Source organism: Coturnix japonica, chromosome 2, assembly GCF_054131305.1.
Source record: "Coturnix japonica strain WE chromosome 2, WE-NBRP24, whole genome shotgun sequence".
NCBI lineage: Eukaryota > Metazoa > Chordata > Aves > Galliformes > Phasianidae > Coturnix > Coturnix japonica.
The window spans coordinates 1,426,612-1,446,811 of NC_140664.1; the positions used below are offsets into that span (position 1 = coordinate 1,426,612).

General features: G+C 39.8%; 1 protein-coding gene across 4 annotated transcripts in view; it reads right to left on the minus strand.

Annotated features, from left to right (window-relative positions):
- The window catches only part of ADGRB1 (adhesion G protein-coupled receptor B1), a 263,519-nt gene that overhangs the window by 17,994 nt on the left and 225,325 nt on the right, over positions 1-20,200 (minus strand). For 2 of the 4 annotated variants that reach the window (XM_032442930.2, XM_015856457.3), the window contains 5 exons: positions 17,929-18,014; positions 12,850-12,948; positions 5,616-5,787; positions 4,509-4,604; positions 1,558-1,612 (listed from right to left, as the gene is read on the minus strand). In XM_032442930.2, coding sequence (XP_032298821.1) covers positions 1,558-1,612; positions 4,509-4,604; positions 5,616-5,787; positions 12,850-12,948; positions 17,929-18,014 — 508 coding nt within the window. The remainder of the gene's footprint in view (positions 1-1,557; positions 1,613-4,508; positions 4,605-5,615; positions 5,788-12,849; positions 12,949-17,928; positions 18,015-20,200) is intronic. The other 2 variants (XM_085536883.1, XR_014942377.1) reach the window with 2 other exon arrangements.

Genomic DNA, 20,200 nt, shown 5'->3' on the forward strand with positions numbered 1-20,200 from the left:
AGGGAGTATGAGACAGAGAAATAGAGAAAAAAAATGGAGCGACCCTGAAAAAAAAAAAGATAAATGGACAGAAAGAGACCATGAAATAAGATATCACAGTGATAAGTGAGATAAATACACTGTGGCTATGATAGGCACAGGAAGAGGGAGTGAGGCTGCGAGAAAGAAAGAAGAAGATAAATAAGATATAGATAGATATTACATAGATAAATGATAGTGACAGTGATAGACAATACACAGAAACACAACGACAAGGATAAATGCTGACAGAGATAGAAATACATAAATAACAGGTACAGCAAGACAGACAGCTGAGGACAGAGCTAAATAAGTGATTGCAAGATAAATATGGAGAGATACAAGATAAATACATTAGAAGCAGATAAATAAATGATGGATTAGATAAAGAAAAAGATAAATGAAAGGGATGTATAGCTAGATATAGAGAAAGAGAGAAAGAAGGGAGAGAGGGAGGGAAGGAGGAAGGAAGGAAAGAAAAGAGGGAGGGAGGAAGGGGGAAGGGAGGGAGGAAAGGAATGGAAGAAAGGAAAAAAAAGAAAAAAAACAGGAAAGGAAAAAAGGAAGAAAGAGAAAAGGAAAAAAGAAAGGAAAAAAGAGCAATAAAGAGCGCAATACAGAGGAATTTAATAAAGTTTCTCAAGATGAGAACTGCACACACGGTATGTACTCTCCTTGGCTAGGGAAGATCCTGGTTTGGAAGATGTGAATTATATGCAAATACCAAGCGAGCTGGTATTTCTCTTGCTTGGGAAAACAGAGAAGTCTGGGAAGGTAAATGAAAACCTAAATATCTACCAAAGGGAAAAATAACAATAGCAATGCAAAATCTCATCCAAATGCTCAGGCGTGCCAGGAGCAGGATAGGACAAATCCTGCAAAGACAAACAGACAGCAAAGGAGACTTCAGAAGATGCAGACACCCCTATGGGCATGGGAGAAAAGCCATTTGCTGGAGAAAGGGACAGTCTGCCCATGCAGGTCTTCAGAATCAAAAAGAATGTGTCTGGCTGAACACACAGGAGAAAAGTGCAGGCAAAGGAAGAGAGACCTGACCCATCTCCATACTTACAGGCAGCTTATAACTGTACCAGAGGTGTGCATGGGGCCAGGGGGAATGTTGGGAAGGCTCTCCAGGTTCCTGACCTCAGAAACACCTTCTGAGCATAGGTAGAGTTGTCTGAGGCTGGCCTTGGTCAAGAGTTGCTAAAGCAAAGAAGGATCATAGCAGGAAGAGATGGAACCCACATCTTCTTCCTTGATTCTCTTCTCTGCCACTGTGCTACATGGACCATGGGTAAGAAGTAGTACTTCAGAGCTAAGTTTTGATCTTAGCTACATGGTCAAGAGATCTGTGGGGGAATATGACAGGCAATGTATAGGGGAAAATTAGGGGAACAGCTTTCTTTCAGCCAGGGTTGAGAGTAAGGGCAGCCCACACATGCACATGCAAGCCACTATGACACACACAAATAAAGTAGAAAGGAAAAAAAAATGGCCTAGTTCAATCCCCAAACCAGGTCACTTGTTGATTCTCACCTGTGATGTGCTCACCTGATCTACAAGCCATATCCACATCCTTCTCAAAATCGGTCTGAAAGACAGAGAACACAGAAGATTTGATCAAAAGGAGGTGGTGAGGAAAAGAAAACCATCTGGAAAATGCAAAAAGTGCTTTAATTCAAGAATCAGACACAATCCGTGCTGGAAGAGTGAAGGAGAGATTTTTTGCTTAGTCTCTGAAACAAGTCAAAGAGCGTTATTTTTTCCAATTGTGGCTCTCAAAACTTATACACTGGTTCTAACACTGCTTTTCAGTTGGGTTCTTCTCATCCAAAACCTAATTCCTGAGTTGCCAAATTTTGTGCACATTCCTAATGAAGTGGGGACAGATTCCTGTATTGATCTGTCTTGGACACATCTCCTTGCACTTAGTCTAAGTGGATTCTCCTCCATCAGCAGAAAAGGTCTGTAGAAAGCTACCCACAAGATATAAAAATTTCAATATTATCAGGCTGGAATACAATACTTTCAGAAGAGATGGTAACGAAATTATCTCAGGCTTTTTAATGCTTATTTATTTGCCTTTTTTTTTTTTTTTTTTTTTTTGGAACATAAAATGAATTTGATGGGAATAGAAGATAAATAACATCAGACCAATATTAAAATGGACAAGTGGGATGACACAGAAAAATGGCATCACATTTTGATGACAAACTTCCAAGAAAAAATGCAACTGAACAACCTGCACTAGCTCAAGCAATAAGAAAGATAACTGAACTCAACCTGGCCACTGTAGTAAAAGACAACATTCTTTTTTACAAATATACAAGGGCCAAGGAGAATTTTTATCCTTTTCTGGATGTGGTGGGAAATGTGATCACTGAGGATAAGGAAAAGGCCAATGTTCTTAATGCCTTCTTTACATCTGTCATAAATAGTCAGACCATTTATCCTCAGCGTCTGGGACAGGGGAAGAATAAGCCCCTCACAATTCAGGTGGAGACACTTAGAGATCTGCTACTCCACCTATATTGTCACAAGTCCATGGGGCCAGATGGGATTCACATAAGGGTGCTGAGGGAGGTGGTGGAGATGACTGTTAAGCCACTTTCCACCATTTATCAGCAGGGAGGTGATTCTTCCCCTGTACACTATGTTCAGCTTTGGACCTCTCACTATAAGAAAGTCATCAAGGTCCTGGAGCATGAGAAGGGCAACAAAGCTGTTGAGATCACAGGAGCACAGTTCTTGTGAGGTGCAGCTAAGGGAACTGAGATTGTTTACTGTGGAGAAGAGGAAGCTCAGGGAAGACCTTATTGCCCTCTACAACTCCCTGAAAGGAGGTTGTGGTGGGATACGAGTCAGTCTCTTCTCCTGGGTAACAATGATAGAATGAGAGGTAATGGCCTCAAGGTCCATCAGGAAGGTACAGGTTGGATATTAGGAAAAACTTCTTCACTGAAAGAGTGGTCAGGCATTGGAGCAAGCTGCCCAGGGAGATGGTTGAGCCACTATCATGGAGGTGTTCAAGAAACATGGAGATGAGATACTATGGAACATGGCAATACTGGGGATAGGTGGACGGTAGAACTTTTCCCACCATAATGATTCTGTGATTCTATGATTTTTTGGTTACAGCACAATGCAGATACTACAAAATAACACTGTGCCTCTCTAAAATATCAATAGTGAGCCATTATTCATGTCTAAATTTGGGAGTTCTTTGTGCTTGGATATGAGGAACGTGACTGTAAGCTTGCTACTTCTTAACACATCTATCAATAGTACAGAAGTAAAAAAAGCTAAAAACTTGTAGCTGGCAGAATTGTGCAAGGTGGTTGATAACAAATAAAAGCAGAGTTGTATATAGGGACAAAAATCTGACAATTCAGATTATAGCTCTTGGGATGGTAACAATAGAATAACAAATTCAGTGTTCACGATTTTAAGTGATACTGAGTTTGAAGGGCATACAGAAGAGTAAAGAAACAATTTCATGTCTTACAGAAGGAGAATAAAATAATTCAGTGTATTAATTTATTGAAGGATATTATTGTCTGTTATTGAAGGAGAAAATGTATGAGGCACACAAGGGACTTTCTAACTACATATTAAAAGGCATAGCAAGAACCAAAGTCTGAAAACCTGAAGACTATGCATTTAAGTAGGAAAAAAAGTATGTGTTTTAGTAAACATTTATCATATGTGATAGGATTCTAAATGCCCTTAAGTCTTGACCTAAAGATTGTGCTTTTGAAGTAAGACCTTATATCCAAGCACAAGCTACTTAGTTTAGGACAGGAGAGACTGCCAGAAACCCATGAGGCTGTGATATAGGTCTAATACTAACTGGATGTTTTGTTCACATCCTGAAAGTGACTGTCCAGATGTTGTTACTCCAACATTAGAAATCAAATGTCTCTTGAAGAATCTAAATCATAACAGCAGAGGAGATGCAAGATGATTCCTCACAGTTTATTATCCTACTGTCATATCTAGATTGTTTGTAAAGGATTTACACAAAAGAATTGAGCTTTACAGTGCTTAAGCTATATTCCCAGTGAAGCAATGTAAACAAATATGCTTGAAACAGCATCTTTATAATAATGACTACGATCCAAAACACTGTGATTAAATCAATTAAACTGCTGCATCTCAGCTCCAGCTAGAATGAGGCAGTATGATGGAGATGAAAAGATCTGGGAGGCTGTAGAGGTATATTTTCCCTTTGTGTTTTCTGGAAAAAGAACAATCTCACCCAAAAGGATGCAAAACTTCATGTTTAAGTTGTAGTCTTTGAATGTTATGATGAAAAGAAATAGGACTTCTATGAGAGAGTCTATGCTATTTTTGTTCAAGTGGAGGTTTAAAGGAAAACGGAGTGTTTATTGCAAAATGCATGGCGGATAGAGCCCTTTGTTTATCAGTTAAGTGTTAAAAATGCCCATAGGTCTCTTAATAATAGACTAGATAGTAGTTTTTCCTACCATTAGTTGAGCATGTCCGTTCTGAAATGACCCCCCAGAGTCTCCATTGCCCTCTTCCTGGCGGTCTACTACTCGGCACTTCACAGCATCCTGAACCTGCAGGAAGGAGCAAATGGATTTGCACAAGTCAGAATCAGACAGAAGTACCAAAACAAATCAAATTCTTTTGACAGCAACAACAACAAATATAGCTTTGGTAGTTCACGCTACTTTTATGAAGGATGCTATTACATAAATCATTCTATTTGTGTCTCCAATGTCTGATTATGATCCCATATCAGCTGAAATATATATCTGATCCAAAACTCACTGAAATGAATGAAGAAAAAAAACTGCAAGTGGCTAAAAAGCAAGCTCATATTCATAATACAATTAGTTACAGAAGCCTCAGCCAAGTTGGTAGTGTAATTCCATTGATTTCACTGGTCTGACACAAAGAATTAATCCATTTTACTTAATTTAAGGAGCAGTAAGAAGACAAAATTAATGTTGAGGGAAAAAAAAAAAAAAAAGGCTCCCCGTCTCTGTTATTTGTAAAAGATTATTCCTTTCCTTCCCTAATATACTTTTCTAAGTACATATACCATATATATATATATACATATATATATATATACCATTTTAAATATCCACAGGGAGGCCAGAGAAAATTTACTCAGTTTGCTCACTTATTGCTAACATTACTTTCTAGCTCAAATGTCTAGGTGCTATTGCTAACATACAAACATTCTGTTAACCTTGGTGCAAGGTTCTTCTTAGAATCAAATAAGAAAACCTGATTTCCTTATGGTTACGTATTTGTGGGTGTGTGAACATTCTGGAAACATTAATGTTCAACAAGTCAAAACTAATATCTTGGCTGGATGAAGTGATAGGTTAAAAATGTCCTCCAAATTGCATTCCACAGTACACTCAGCATAGCAACCACTGATTCATTCTTGCTTGCATTCCATCTTTTGACTGATAATGGTATGGTCATTTTTTTTGGTCACTGCCTACACGAAGGCAAAAGCTCATAGGAAATACACCAAGCTGAATGGGCATTTTTCAGATATTTTCTGTTGGAATATGTTGGTTATATAAAAGAGAATGTGTCATTCTGCTCACCTCCCTCCTAAGGATACAATGGACCATCACAATGACAAAGCCTTCCAATGAGTCAAAGACAGCAAAAAGGATCTGGAAGAGCGCTGACCGCCGATCTGTGATTGCCAGAACTGCAGACATCCAGGTTAGAGCCAGGAGGGGCAGGACCACACAGGAGCTCCAAAGGGATGCCCTGTTAAGGTAGAGGAAAAGAGAATTCAGCCCCACTTCAGCCCCACTTGATCCCATGTGGGATGCTAATTCAGCCTCCTGATCCCATGGGGCTTCAGAAGACTTCTCCAGCAAACACATACTTGCGCTAGGTGTCTTCTGAGCCCCAGCCACAGGGAAGCAGGAAGACGCTTTGCACACTCACACTACCAAAACAGGTGACACACGTTTCTATGGGAGGGACTACTAGCCAATGGTGCAGTCATGCATAAAACTTGAGGTGGGGAGGAAGGATGCAGATACCTCACTCCCCCCTTCATGCCCTTCCCACTCTATATCACTAGTACACAATGATGACAGTTCCCAAGGAGAGGAGACAAAATACAGCCACTGTAGGTTGCTAGGGGGAAGGGGAACAGTTGCAGCAGAGGCTGGTTTGTCACGATGGCTGTCAGTACTCAGGCTACAGACACTTGGACTTCCACAGCACATGGAAGACACCAACAAGTGGGGACGTGTCACAGTTTCAAGTAAATAAAACAGACAAGCATTGAGCTGATGTGAAGAATGGTCTTTCGCTGTTACTCCCTTCCTCTATAGCTGATGGTCCCTACAATTGTACATCAATGAAAATCAGGAAATGTAACTCAGATTAACTCTGAATTGGAATTTTTTAGTTTTCTTGTGTGATCTCCTTATCTGAATGCACTGAAAAAAAAAACAACAAAACACTGCAGTTGCTTCTACCTTTAGCAAGGGTTGGAAATAATAGTTCTTGGGTGGAAATGCTGGGTTAAAATCCTTTCAGATTTTGCAGTCGTTAATGCTCAAGAGAGAAAACTTTCTGCAAGGTTAGTACTGCCATGTGAACATCCATCTTTTTTTATGACTAATGGCTTTACAAATGAGAAAGCAGCTTTGTTTCCATGGACGATTCAGCCATTCACCTATCTAGCCAAAACAACTTTAACTGCAAGTTATGGAGATTTTAGGCCACCTATTGTCCTACATACTTGGTACACTAAAAACATCAGGAGAATTTCTTTGTGGTCTTATACCAAACAAACAGAAGTCGACCTATGCACCAAGCCAATAACAATCTGAACTTCAGAATTTCCTGAGTAGAAAACCTCAGCCTATATTCTAACAAACATATACAGGAAACACAATAAATTACAGGACATGTATTGTGACACACAGTTTACAGTAGGTACATGGAGCTTGCTTACCATTTTCTGCTATGTGATCAAGATTTTAATGTTTACTTGCTGGTTATCCAGGTATCACTCTCATGAACCTCAGTGAGAGTTTTACCTGAACAAAGCTGAAGCTTGGACACAGGTATGAGCATCAGGATGTAATGTCATTGCTTCAGTTATAGGGTTTTTCAAGGACTGTTACATCTGCTCTGCTGTAATGACCAGATACTGGAGTGATAGGTTATTTCTGTAATCATAATGATGCTTTGATTGCAAATATTTCTACAGACTGTTCAGGTTCAGATGTGCTCCTTTTAATCAATGTGATTTCCCTACAGAAGCAATTAAATGACATAGACTGTTTTCTACTAAACTAAGCATTATGAGGCTTCCTTGTAAGATAAGGGCCATGATATGATGTAGATATAATTTTATATAGGATAAACTGAACTTTAATGTCCGATAGGAACTATAATTTTAATGCATTATTAAAAGAAAGGAACTAACAGACAAAGACAGCTCTTAACCAAACAACTGCCAAGCAGATGATTTAATTCCACTTCTCTCCTAACCCACTGAAACGTGTCTCATCATACTGAAGTAACTGAAATCTCTCATTGCTTTCATTTGCAACGGTGCATTAATAAAATTGGCAAAGCAGTAAGTGCAGTAAAAGTCAAAGGTGCAGAAAAGCTAAATGAAAAGATGGGATTTGCTCCATAACAGCTGCTCTAAATGTGACTTCAGTGCACCTGCCAACCATAACTGAGAGTGGATTTGATCCCTACGTATATGCTTGAACCAGAGATCTAGATTTGCATGGGGTTTCCCATTCTTTAAAAGAACAGCCACATCAGGCTGACAGCGATGTGGATCTGGATTCAAGATGCTACCCACAACATGGATGCAATTATTCTTTAACTATGAAGTGAACCTTTCAGAGCTCCTGCTGTTTTCACACCAGACTCAATGAGTCTTTCCCAGCCCAACATCCTGTCTTCCACATACAGGTGGACTTCATCACTGCTTCCAACATAAGCAACCTTAACACCAGCACTGCTCACTTCACACTTCCAACTCAGATGCTGGCAACAATATTATGACAGATACTCAATTGGTGTAAATCAGATTTTTTTCAACTGAGTCAGTTTCTGTCTTACACCAGCTAAGATTACAGTCTGACTTTCTGTCTTCTTTGTGATTCATCTCGCAGATACCTTCCTAACAATATCCTTCCCTTACAAATTTTAGCGAAATGTTCCTTGACATTTAATGTATACACTTTATTCTCAGGCAACAGATGGCAATGGGTCATAGCACTATAGCTTACTCTAACTTAACTTTCAGGGCTTGGCTTAGATTTTGAAATATTAAATTAAAAAAAAAATCATATCAGGATTGAAATTTCTAAAGAAAACTCAGGGATAGATAAGTGGGTTTCTTATGATTTATACTTAATTCCACTTGTATGAGCTGAATCCATAGCAAAACTCATACTTTTGCCACTTTTCAGTCTGCCCCCTTTATAGGAGGCATCCTTAGAAGATACCATAAAAAATTTACAGGACCTAAGAAGCATCATGTTATGGTACCACATGCTGTGAAACGAAGTGATGATTTATTATATAACAACACTTCAATTACTTAACAGCTCTTCATTATGAATTATCTATGATCAATTAGCCCAAGATTTTTATTGCCTGAGACAAAGGGCCAGTCCCTTTAGCTGGTAGATGAAGAAGATATTTATCCTACTGATTTATCCTGATTTATTGACTGTGCACATGACAGCACTAATTGTGAGTGGGAAATATCAAGGGGATATCATTGCATTACACTGTGGGAGTATAATGCAGGCTTATTGCCTGATGACCACCATATGACAATGTTACTCAGCAGTACTGTAGTAATATCATGTTGATCTACCCCCCACACACCATGCTACTGCTGCGCTGCAGAGAAAGTGCCTTATTTTAGGATATGGCAATGTCATGGCACAACACAACCAAGTATATTTACAAGGCTATGTAACAATACAGACATACATTAAAGTTTTCCACAGCTTTATCTAGCACAGTAAAGACTTAACCTCTCAACCCAGCTCTGGTGGTGGCCTCTAGTCAATATATTAAAAACTAGATTTCGTTTTGTTCTTTATCTAACTGGCAGCCCTAGGAGTCTTCATCTTTGCAATAAATAAATAATAAATAAATAAATAGCGGGATATACTGATGGGAGTTAGAATAGCAATGGAAAGAGCAAAAAAGGGGCTTTTGGAAATAAAGATCTAGATGAAGATGTAAAAACCTGTGTCCTGACAACAGACAGATGCAAGGGAGCATGATACGTGTTAACCACGATACAAAAGGCCATGATGAAGATGTAAATGATCAATTCTTGTCATTACTCAAGGGGGACAGGACAGCCAGTACACCAAGTTTAAGAAACAGAAGAAGGAAAAATAACTTCATAACTCAGAAAGCAAGACCTGGAGAAGTTTCCAAGAAACTTAACTCAAAGTGTGTACAACTGAGAGGAAATCTGCAGCTAACAAACAGGGTCTCCATGCTGTTAACATGCATGGGAAGTACAGAAACATAAGACATTATTTCTGTTTTATCCAGAAGATGACTCTTCAGTCAGTTATTGCTATCTTCACAATATGACAAAGAATACAGATCAAATGCCTCTGAATTAAACAGAAAAGAAATGAAGTAGCTATGGACACACTCCTTGATTATTCATCCTTAATAAGGAAAATAGTTCTTTGACAGTCCAAGGACCCATAGGGACCTAGTATTGTCCATAGGTTAAGGATTCAATTTTGAATTCATTTAACTATGCAAACAACACTGCTCCTGATGAACAGTCTCCTCCATAAAACCAGCCATGTACAGAAATATTGATTCACATGGAAGTGATTCACCAGAATCACAATACTGGAAAAAATGTATATATAAATGTCCAAAACTTCCTGAAATGATTCTGTGATTCTATGAAAGGGCTTTGAGCCAAGAAAAAATGCAACCCCCTTTTTGATACAACCTCAGATGATTTAAGATGGATGATGCACGAAAGTCATGAGGGCTCCATGATTTTGACAGACCCTGACATGGGTTGCCTGAAAGACCAATATTCTGTGTCAAGGCAATAGACTTGAACCAATCTCTTCCCTATATTAAGACTTTGAGTTTCTATATTTGCAATGCACAAAGCATTGTCTTACACCAGCTAAGCAAGAATTCTATCCTTCCTCTCTTCCTTCTTCCTCCTTCCTTCCTCCTTCCTTCCAATAGCAATCCCTGGTTATCTTCAAGGGCCTTCCACTTTCAGAGCAAATAGGAAGAAATCATATGATGTCCTTGAAGTGATCCTGTCTGAGATCAACATTTTTCATGGGTAGCAAAGACAAATTAAGGCATTATATGGTAGTATTTCACAGGCTGAAGCTACTGTACAGGTAACAATTAAAAGGAAGGAAAGATGGGAACAGACATCCACAATTTTCCTTTTATCATTTCCCTAGCCAAGAAATTGCATAATTTCCAATGGATATTTTTTCTCTTCTGTCATGGTTGCTACCTGCTCTACCATCATCTCTTAGTTACAAATTCTTTTCCTGACCCCTTCTCTCCTAAACACAGATATTACCATGAAGAGCTGCTGAGAACTTCTCTGATTTTTCAAGAAATTGGACAGAAGTTACATTCTTCATGTTATCTCAGGGATGAGTCTGTGAAACCTATGGGAGGTGAGCAGGAAAGGGCACGGGGAACCTCAGAAAGAATAAGTCAGGAACATCCTTGATCTATTCTCTACCAAGCAGCTATGGCTAATTCAACATCAGAGAAGAGCTAGGAACCCTCACTGCATCTGGTTTATAGTACAAGATTTCAAAATGGAATGGGAAAGCTGGCCCAAGGTTTGAATTAAGTCCTGTAGGATGGTGGCAGTGACATGAAGTATAGTCAAGCATAGTAAAGGCTTTTCCTTATTAGTAACCTCATTTATGGTAGACTTAGAGGAAGAAAAATGGAAACAATTCAGCTTCAGAATGAAGGGGACAAAAAAGGTTAGTTGAGGGGTAAGTTTACTAATTAATGTATGCCTCCATTTCCAAGAATAATAGCACAGGATGTTTCAGGGTACAAAAAAGAACAAATATTGGCATTACCCTTCTAAGACATTCTATCTACTGTAAAAAGAAAATATATATTCTTTTACATGGGTCCTCTAACCTCTATGAAACTACCTAAATCATAAAAGCAGGACAAGTAGGAGTTCTAGATTTCATATCTCCTTTTTTTTCTCTAAGTTGACGATGAATCAGAATATATGACTTATGACAGACCAATGTCAGGCAATAGGAAAGGATTTGAGACTGCTTTGCTTTTTAAATGAATTTACTATGAACCAAATGCATCTCCTATCTAACAGTTAACCTAAAAAAGCTAGTTAATAGCAAGGCTTCTGCTGGCTTAGCATTCCTCTGCAGTCACAGGAAACCAAAATGCAGTGACCTGCTAAATCCAGACTCGTGGTATGCATGTCTGGATCAATGCCATCTCAGCATCTCAGCTGGGCACTGTTGCAAAAGGTAAATGAACAAGTTTGGCAGTGACAAATAAATAGGAATTTTTTAGGTTTTGTTTGGAACAATAAAATAAATCGATAAAGAGCAATTTGTTTAGGTTTTGCTTCTCATAGAAACTGTTATATCTTAATTGAGGTGATGGCAGTTTTTCTAACAATTATTTATCATTTTTCAGAAATATGTATTTTTCCCTAACCTGCTTTGGATGTTTTAGAAACTGCTATTTTCAGGATAATAATAATAATAATAATAATAATAATAATAATAATAATAATAATAATAAACAGAAAGAGAAATCCTCACATACTGATTTTGTTTTACATTTCTGCATTTTGAGATTTGGCTAGCTTAATTAAAGGTGGGATTTTTACAAATTGAAAACATCTGAAACTGCTGCACACATTTTATAGGCATTACTGCAGACATCAAAATCAAAATATAGAATCACCTTGAAAGGATGTAAATAAAACAATTTCAGAAAGGGAAGGAGGAAAGACAAATCTTTCCTCATCGCTCTCCACCCTACCTTAACCTTTGGGAGAAAAGCCAACAATATAAATAGCAACAACTTCTCCAGCAGAACAAACCTCTGACATTTTCATAATGTATTTATTTTTTCCTACTAACTCCAGTTGAATCTAGGAAGAGATTTAACAGCATTTGACTTTCATAATGCAGGGCTACGAAACACTTTCAGATTTTGAGAGCTAATTCCAAGTGCTTTTAAGGGTATGAAAAGAGAGACAGTCAACAGTTATCAAATCAGAAATGCAGCCCTGTGAGGTATTAACTTAAAGAGGAGAAAAATACCAAACACCAATAGATGGTTCACCAACTCACTGAATTCCCATTCAGCACTCTCCAGTATCACTGGAGTAAAAAAACTCAAGCATATGCTAAAGGTAAACTAACCCCATTCTATCTACAAAATTAACAGCAATGAGAATTTTAACTTAAGGAACTAAATTGAATTGGGGTACAAAATATATACTCAGTCCCTTTGTCTTCCATGGGCTGCTCACATGCTTCAATCTAGGCATGTCATAGAGTGCTTTTGAGGATCCAGCCCCTCAGCTTTTGCTTCAAGGACACTGAATAAGCCCTACACTACTCATGGCCCAAAGAATGAGGTCAAGGAGAGGTGGGGATATGGGGAAGCGGGCAGGGACATGGGGAGAGAAAACAAACAGGAACTGGTGAGGGAGGGGGGAAATGAATGAGGGAAATAATAATAAAAACAAAAGAAAGTGGAAAGAAAGAAAGAAAAGAAGTTGAAATTAGAGGAACTAACATGGCGTTACTGGTGGCTGTGGCCGAAACTTCAGCAGAAGAAACTACTCCACACTTGGAACATTTGAGCGTCATGCCGTAAAGGGGCACTGCCATCTGACTGCAATTAAAACCAAAAGACTGAAACAAAACAAAACACTTTGCTCATGAACACAAACGCACAAAGGAAAGGGAAAGAGAAGCCAAAAGAAAGAAAGAACAAAGGAAAGAAAGAAGAAAGGGAACCAACCAACCATACCCAGTTTGAAAAGAAAAAATGAAATACAGGCAGGAATAAAATTCTTTCATCTGTACCACTCCATATGCGGGCAATGGGAAAATGTATGATTGGAGGCATTGTTGGTGCCACTGGTGAGGGTGGAACTGTGTTGGTGAAAGTTTTGCCAGATTCAGGGTGTCTCTCTCTGGCACCCAAGGAAGAGAAACCAGTACTGCTCTCCCAGTCTTCACTTCCTTCTTTTGGTTTGATTTTAAGAAATTGCTCTTTTCCTTCTTGGTAAACTTCAAAACAAAAAAGAAAGGTGGCAGGGTTGTACAGTAGAAGGCAAGAAGTAGGGCTGTGGGGACTACTTAGCTTGTTTCCCAAAGCAATGCAAAGGATAACACGTTTCCTCCTGTGGCCCTTGTGTGCAAGTCCTCACCTCAGTGGAGACACCCATAACACAGAATCCTTTGCTCATTTGAGTTGAAAGGGACCTTTAAAGGCCATCTAGTCCAACTCCCCCTGCAGTGAACAGGGACACCTACAGCTGTATCAGGGTGCTCAGAGCCCCATCCAGCCTGACTCTGAATATCTCTAGGAACATGACATCCATCATCTCTCTGGGCAACCTGCGCCAGTGCCTTGCCAACCTTTTTGTAAAAAACTTCTTTCTTTTTGATAGCTGACAACACCAGGAGATAAGGTACTCTTTGGTGGCTTCATCTGTGACTAAGAGCACGCGCATACAACAGCTGCATATGTCCTTGAAATTAAGGGTGTTTTGTAAGACCATCAATTTGCTCTTGGAAAAGCCCTATGAATTTTAAACTCAGGAAAATGGACGGACTGACTACTTCTGAGATATTTTTCCCTCAAATCTTGTTTTGGAGATGAAAATATATCTTTGGGATGAACCCTGAGACTTGTTCATATAGGTTGCTCCCTCTTTCTGGAGGAGATCAACCACAAAGGCTGTTGTGGGCTGCTGGTACATAATGTGTTGAGGACTTAGGGAAGGGTATGTCCACAGTTTTTAAATGCTGATATGTATGAACAGCCAGCTGTTACTAGGGAGCTTAGAAGCCACATGAGCTTGTGACTGACCCTTTTTCTTTCCAGAATTTACTACTTTTCACTCACTGCCTGGTTTTCATAGATCCATGCTGCCCACATCGGATCCAGCATAGAAAATGTGCAGGAGACTGCAAAACATCCTATAGACCTACACAGAGCGCCTGACATCAGAGAAGGCATGAGCATCACTGCCAGAGGGCAGCAGGTCTGTCATTCCTTGGTGATGGCAGCGAAGCTGATGCTGTTTGGAAGTACCAAACCTTGGGTTTTTACAGCTGGGAGAGAGATTAGGAAACTTAGCTGATTGTTTCTTAACATTTATGGCTTTGTGTTCAGTCTCACTGCAAAAAGAACACACCTACGAACACCAACACAGCATTATCAGTGTTCCTAGTGGTCATTGAGCTTAATTTAATGGCTATTCATCGTCTTTGAATTAGTTACTGTGACATAAGCCATCACTGCCTTCCAAAATAAAGACTCATAACTAAGATGTCACACAGCAACTTGAAAGTTGCTGAAGCCTTGAGACACAGTGAAAATTAGTTCCTGTGTCAATAAATTCCTATCTTCCAGGCAGAATGGTGTAAATCCAGTGAGGACAGTGGCTGAACTACAGATAAAGTGGGTCTTGAGAGGCATTAAGTGCATGACCCTTAAAAAAAAACATGGTCCATCCCCAGACCTATAAGCCACAAAGAACAGATAAGCAGAGAGACAGAGAGAGGCAGAGATAGTCAGCAAAAAGAAAATAGATTGATTCAAGGAATTTGATGGAAAACTGTACCAGAGAAACATGAATGACACTGAATCACAAAGAACCAGCCAAAAGACCACTATAACACACAACTGTAATTGCTGTTGGGTGCATTTATGCAGAAAGTCATAAGCAGCAGGCACAGATGTGGGTATGTTTGTATTCTAATTTGTTCTAGTTTTGGGCTTGAGGTTGTTAATATATTGAATTTCCATGCTAGGCTTATATTGGTGCATGTATGTATGATAGGGTAACTAATGGAACAACCACAGAGAAAAATGTATTCATTTGATTTAGCTTTTTCTTCTTCTTAAATATTCACAAACAACTCATGGACTTATCAGGTGTGCACAGTGGAGCCTGGACTTTGCTACTTAATATTGAACAGTGCTTTAAACCATGCACAGCCCATGTTTACAACATGAAACGCTTCCAGATAGAAGGGCAATCTAAATCTGTCCCTATTTTAATATAGTCATTATCTCCCCAATTACTTGTCTTGGCACTATCCATCCAGCTCTGTTACACCCCAGCAGCACACACAGAGAATGTTTCACACAAGGTATTGGAGCAAACTTTCTCAAGTCAATCGGCAGAAGGAAAAAAGAAGTAAAGCTCCTCTAAGGGACCAGTTGGAAAAACTAAACAAGGCTCCTGTCTCTTTCCAATGGCTACAAAGGAAGCCTGGGGAGATTAAACTCAGCAGGCTAAAATTAGCCTTTGTGAATACACCCTATAGTCTCATTCTTCTTCCCTGACTGCATAAGCACACAAATGCTTCTAGAATAAACACTGGCTGAATACATTTAAAATTCATTTTAAAGATCCCTGCATCCAGTATGAAAACTTTCGCTTTTAGTAGCGCCCATGTCAACAAGACTAAAAATGCTGTTGGTGCAGCTGACTGCAGGAGGTCAACCTTGGGGAAATACTGGAGCACTGCAAGCAGGTCTTTGCTGGGAACCTCTTGCAGGGTTTTCTCCTGCCTGGAAAGGATTTGGGGCATCCATGTGCAATGTGCAATCTCTCCATGTAACCACATCTACCTCATCATAGCCTCGTTTTCTCATATATGTATAAAGATATTCCTGATAAATGCCTTTAGGAAGTTTCATGCCATCAATAATCACAGTGATTTCCTCTGTTAACTAATAGGGCAAGACTTATTGTGTCTTGGGTATTATTTTGCAGAAGCTGTTAACACTACTCTATCAATGACAACCAATCTGCGATATATGCACTGGGTTCCTCATTCAACAGGTCAATTTCCCTTCCTTTTTTTTGGAGGATTTCCATTATTTTTATTTTTTTTTTTTCCAGCACTGAACCATACTTCTTGCCTCTGCTAAAGGAAACACAACATTTCTTTATACCATCTCCTCAGATCCAAATATGTCTGAGGCCATGACTCATTCTGATTATCTTCAAATCTACCCTTCCAACACGGTTCCCAAGCCCAGGCCAGAAGCAGCTAGCTAAAGGGAGGGAGCATTGGGGATCCCAAAAAGCATCCCTGCGATCTCAGCAGGTGCACTTGGAAAGGAGAACAAAATCACTTAGCACAGAGAAGGCTTAAAAGTGCTGCGCACACACACACACGGACATGAAAGGGGGGGAAAAAAGAGAAAAGAAAGAAAAAACGAAGAACATCAGAAAAAGGACTTTTTTTTTTTTTTTTTTTTGCTCTGTTGGTTTTGTTGTCAAAGTATAACTGTGAGTATGATCAATAACCAGCTGATAGGTATTAAGTAAGGTCATTCTGTTTGCAGTTTAGCTTAAAGAGGGACAGGCTGATAAGCAGCAACTCGCTGCTCTGCTAATCCAATACATGATTTATTTCAGTGTTGACTTTCCAGTGTAATTACCTTTCTATGGACTCTGCCTGCAGTTAGGGTATTTTCTTGGGTTCTCTTTGTAAAAAAGGCATCAGCCAGAATAAGGAATTCCCTTGTTAGTGGTTGCTTAAAGCGATGCACTAAGGTCACATACACATTTATCCCAGCAATAACACATACCAATGCCCACCCAAAAGAGCTTAATTTTCCTCTCATAATCAATAGCTTGCTTAGGCATCAAGATTCCTTCCTCAGTGCATCAAGGAATCAAACCATTTGTCCAGGCTAACACCATAGATAGAATATGAACCTTCCCTTGTTACTCTTCTTCTCTGGCTAGATGAGCTTGCTTCTGCCCTCAGTTTTGATGTCATCACTAAATAGATGCATTGTCAATAGTTTGGAGGTAAGCCAAGGGAGACCTTTGCAGTTGCTGCCATGCGGGCTGCTGCCAAGAGCTTTGGAATAAACTCTTCCATTGTACTACAAAGTAAACCACTCAGCACCAGACCTGGGCTTCAGGGACAGAGGTTTGAGTGGTTACTTGGGAGAAGATAGAGAATTTCAGGAGGTATCAGAATTTCTTCTTACAGAAGAGATACCTTTCTCTATTGACCACTCATATACTAATTTGTTCACTTGTACACTTTCAAAACCCCTTCCTTCAAAGCGCAGCATACCTTTGCCATCCCTCAGCCATCTGCCAGCTCTTAGATAACCCCGGTGTCACACAACCCATGCCACATGCCAAACTCAGCAATGACACATCTAACGAGTCTAACTAATCTAACTAATTAACCTAATAAATTGATCTAACTAATTCTCCAAGAGTTAGTGAAAAGAATGACTTTTTTCCCTATATTTTGGAAGAATATGTCAGTTTGGGCTGAAGCCTTTTTAACAAAGAGCTGAATTCACTCTCCCCCTGTATCAGGAATATCTTGTTGCTGTATCAGCTGCATCTTGTTTTGTCGTTTTGTTTTTTGCCTCTGCTCTGAATAACAAGGCAGAAATATTAATCTGTGGATTTCTTTTTTGTTCATTTGTCCCATTTTGTTTAAACCTGCTTTTGCTTGTTCTTTGCATCTCCAGTCTCTCTTTGCATTTCTCACCTGGTTATTGATCACAACCTTTTTGTTGTTGTTGTTGTTGCTAGATTTTTTTTTGTTTGTTTGTTTTTATTCTTTACTTAGATGTATTGATAAGGCATACCCTGCCCGTTCCTTCAGTTTCTTATCTGTTATTCCATCTTTGGATACAAGTTTGTTAAAAACCAGAATGCCAATAACCATGTTCACCTGTTGAAAGAAAAACAACACACAGTTTTGTTCTCAGGTGGGTGCAGATCACACTCAGCAATACAGAAGGAACAAAAGGGCAAGCTCAGCCCTTTTTTCTTCCCAAAGCTGGTTGACAGTCACATCTCTGCAAGCCACCACCCCTCCTATCCCCTTTCCATCCCACCTCCCTTGATCATGTATCTGAGTTCAGGAAAGCAGAATGCAGTCGGCAGCAGCTCAGAGAAGTCTGCATGGGCCAGGTCAAGGCTGTAAAGTGCTCAGAATGCTGCAGGGCTCACAAAACCACAGAATCATTTGAGTTGGATGGGACCCTTTAAGGTCACCTAGTCTAGCTCCCCTGCTATTAACTGTGAATTCTGCAGCTAGATCAGGTCGAATTCATGCTCAAGATCTAGCCAAAATCAAAGCATAAAAATACTTTTTCAGGATAACACAAATTGAAAGTGGCCAATGCAGGGGAGAGAAGTGGCATGACACAATTTCAAAAGTATATTTTTTTTGAATCTGTGGTCCAAAAGCAGCAGCACTAATAGGATAGTGTGGTATGATCCAGATGAATAGTCATCATTCCTGATGAGCGAAGCACCACCGCTGCTCTCAGAATAAGAGATGGAGAGCCACTTGAGTAAGCAGAAATATCAGCTGCTGTGGTAGGATATCTTGAGAAAGCCTGCAGATTGCACAGCTCATGGATTAGCCATCTATCCATTTCCAAGAAATTAGTGGGCAAAGCAACTTTACACAGCCCTTCGTTCTGCTTTGTTAGGGTAAGAGCACAGATGTCTGTATCAGTCAGGTATAAAATTCACAGGGAAATACAAGCTGTGCAGAGCTAAGGTCTTTCAAAGTGATGTTGAACTTCTCAGTGCTCCGTTTTGATTCCATTCACCACTGCCAGCTGCATCTGTTTTACAAACCCCATGCAAACCTCAGCAACCTCTGAACGTAACCACTTAGGTGATACACGATCATCACCTCTTCCTAGGGGCACAGTGCTGATGGTGGAAAAAAGTGACATTCGCCTGCTTTTGTTGCCAGTGAAACAGCTGGTGTTGGTAGAACGAGGTACTGGATGCTCTTCTGCACGTTGTGCTTGCAAGGATTTCAGATCAAATTCAGGTACATTCAACATTAGATGTTAGGTAAGAGCCTGGGTGATTTTAGTACACTCTTGAGAAGTAGTCCTAAGGAACGACTCATAGAATCAGAGAATTGTGGAATTAGTAAGGTTGAAAAAGTCCACCAAGATTATCTACTCCAACCATCAAAACACCAAAGAATGCACAGCCCATGGGAAAGACATTTTTGCTCACACTGTGCCTTCATCTAGATGCCAAAATCATTCTCAAAACTGAACAACCCTTCTGAGTTTGCTCTGCTGATTTCATCAGGACATGACCCAGCTTTCTGATGTGGAGTCTACAGCTGGCAGCAAATGGAAGAGCTCCCAAATAGCAATTATTTTCTTTTGTATCAGCTGTTGGGTGAGTGGAATACCTTCCACAGCTGTCAGTCCATTTCTAGAGCAAACCATTGTTTTGTTTTATAGACCCAGTGCTGGCAAGTCACACACAGTAACTCAGCCAAGGATCAGCAAGAAAACAAAACCCAGTTAAGTGCATAATATAAGCACACTTGCAATTCACATGTCTTTCTTCACCACAATGGAGGCTTCTGAGCATATGAGGTCCTCTTTTTTAAGGTGCAGTAGAGAAGATGAGCTTGAAGTATTGCAGGTTGCATACCTACAAGCAGTGTTCATCGTCACTCATTTATGGCAGGGGAGATGAAGAACTGTAGCTCTGTAATGGCATCTCTGCAACAGGGTTTTGACCTGTGCATCATCAGGGTGCTTCACCTGAGTCAGAAGTGTAAAACCAATTGCAGCAGCCCTGAGTTTAAATTTCCTGGAATTCTTAAAGTTAAAAGCATAGATAATAAACCCAGCTGGAGCCAAGTCAAATGCGTGCAAAGTCATTTGGGTGCCAACGTATCATATTCCTCAGAGTTTCGGGTGAGAAAAAGCTGCTTAGCTCAAGTGCGGAGCCAAGTCCCATCTTGTTCTGTGATCCCTGCACAAGAGCACATGGATGATCTGGAGCAAACCTGTCCTGAGTGGCAGTACAGCTGCATACCCCTTGACAAAGCATGCACAGAAGAGGAAACTGCCTGGTCTCATACAC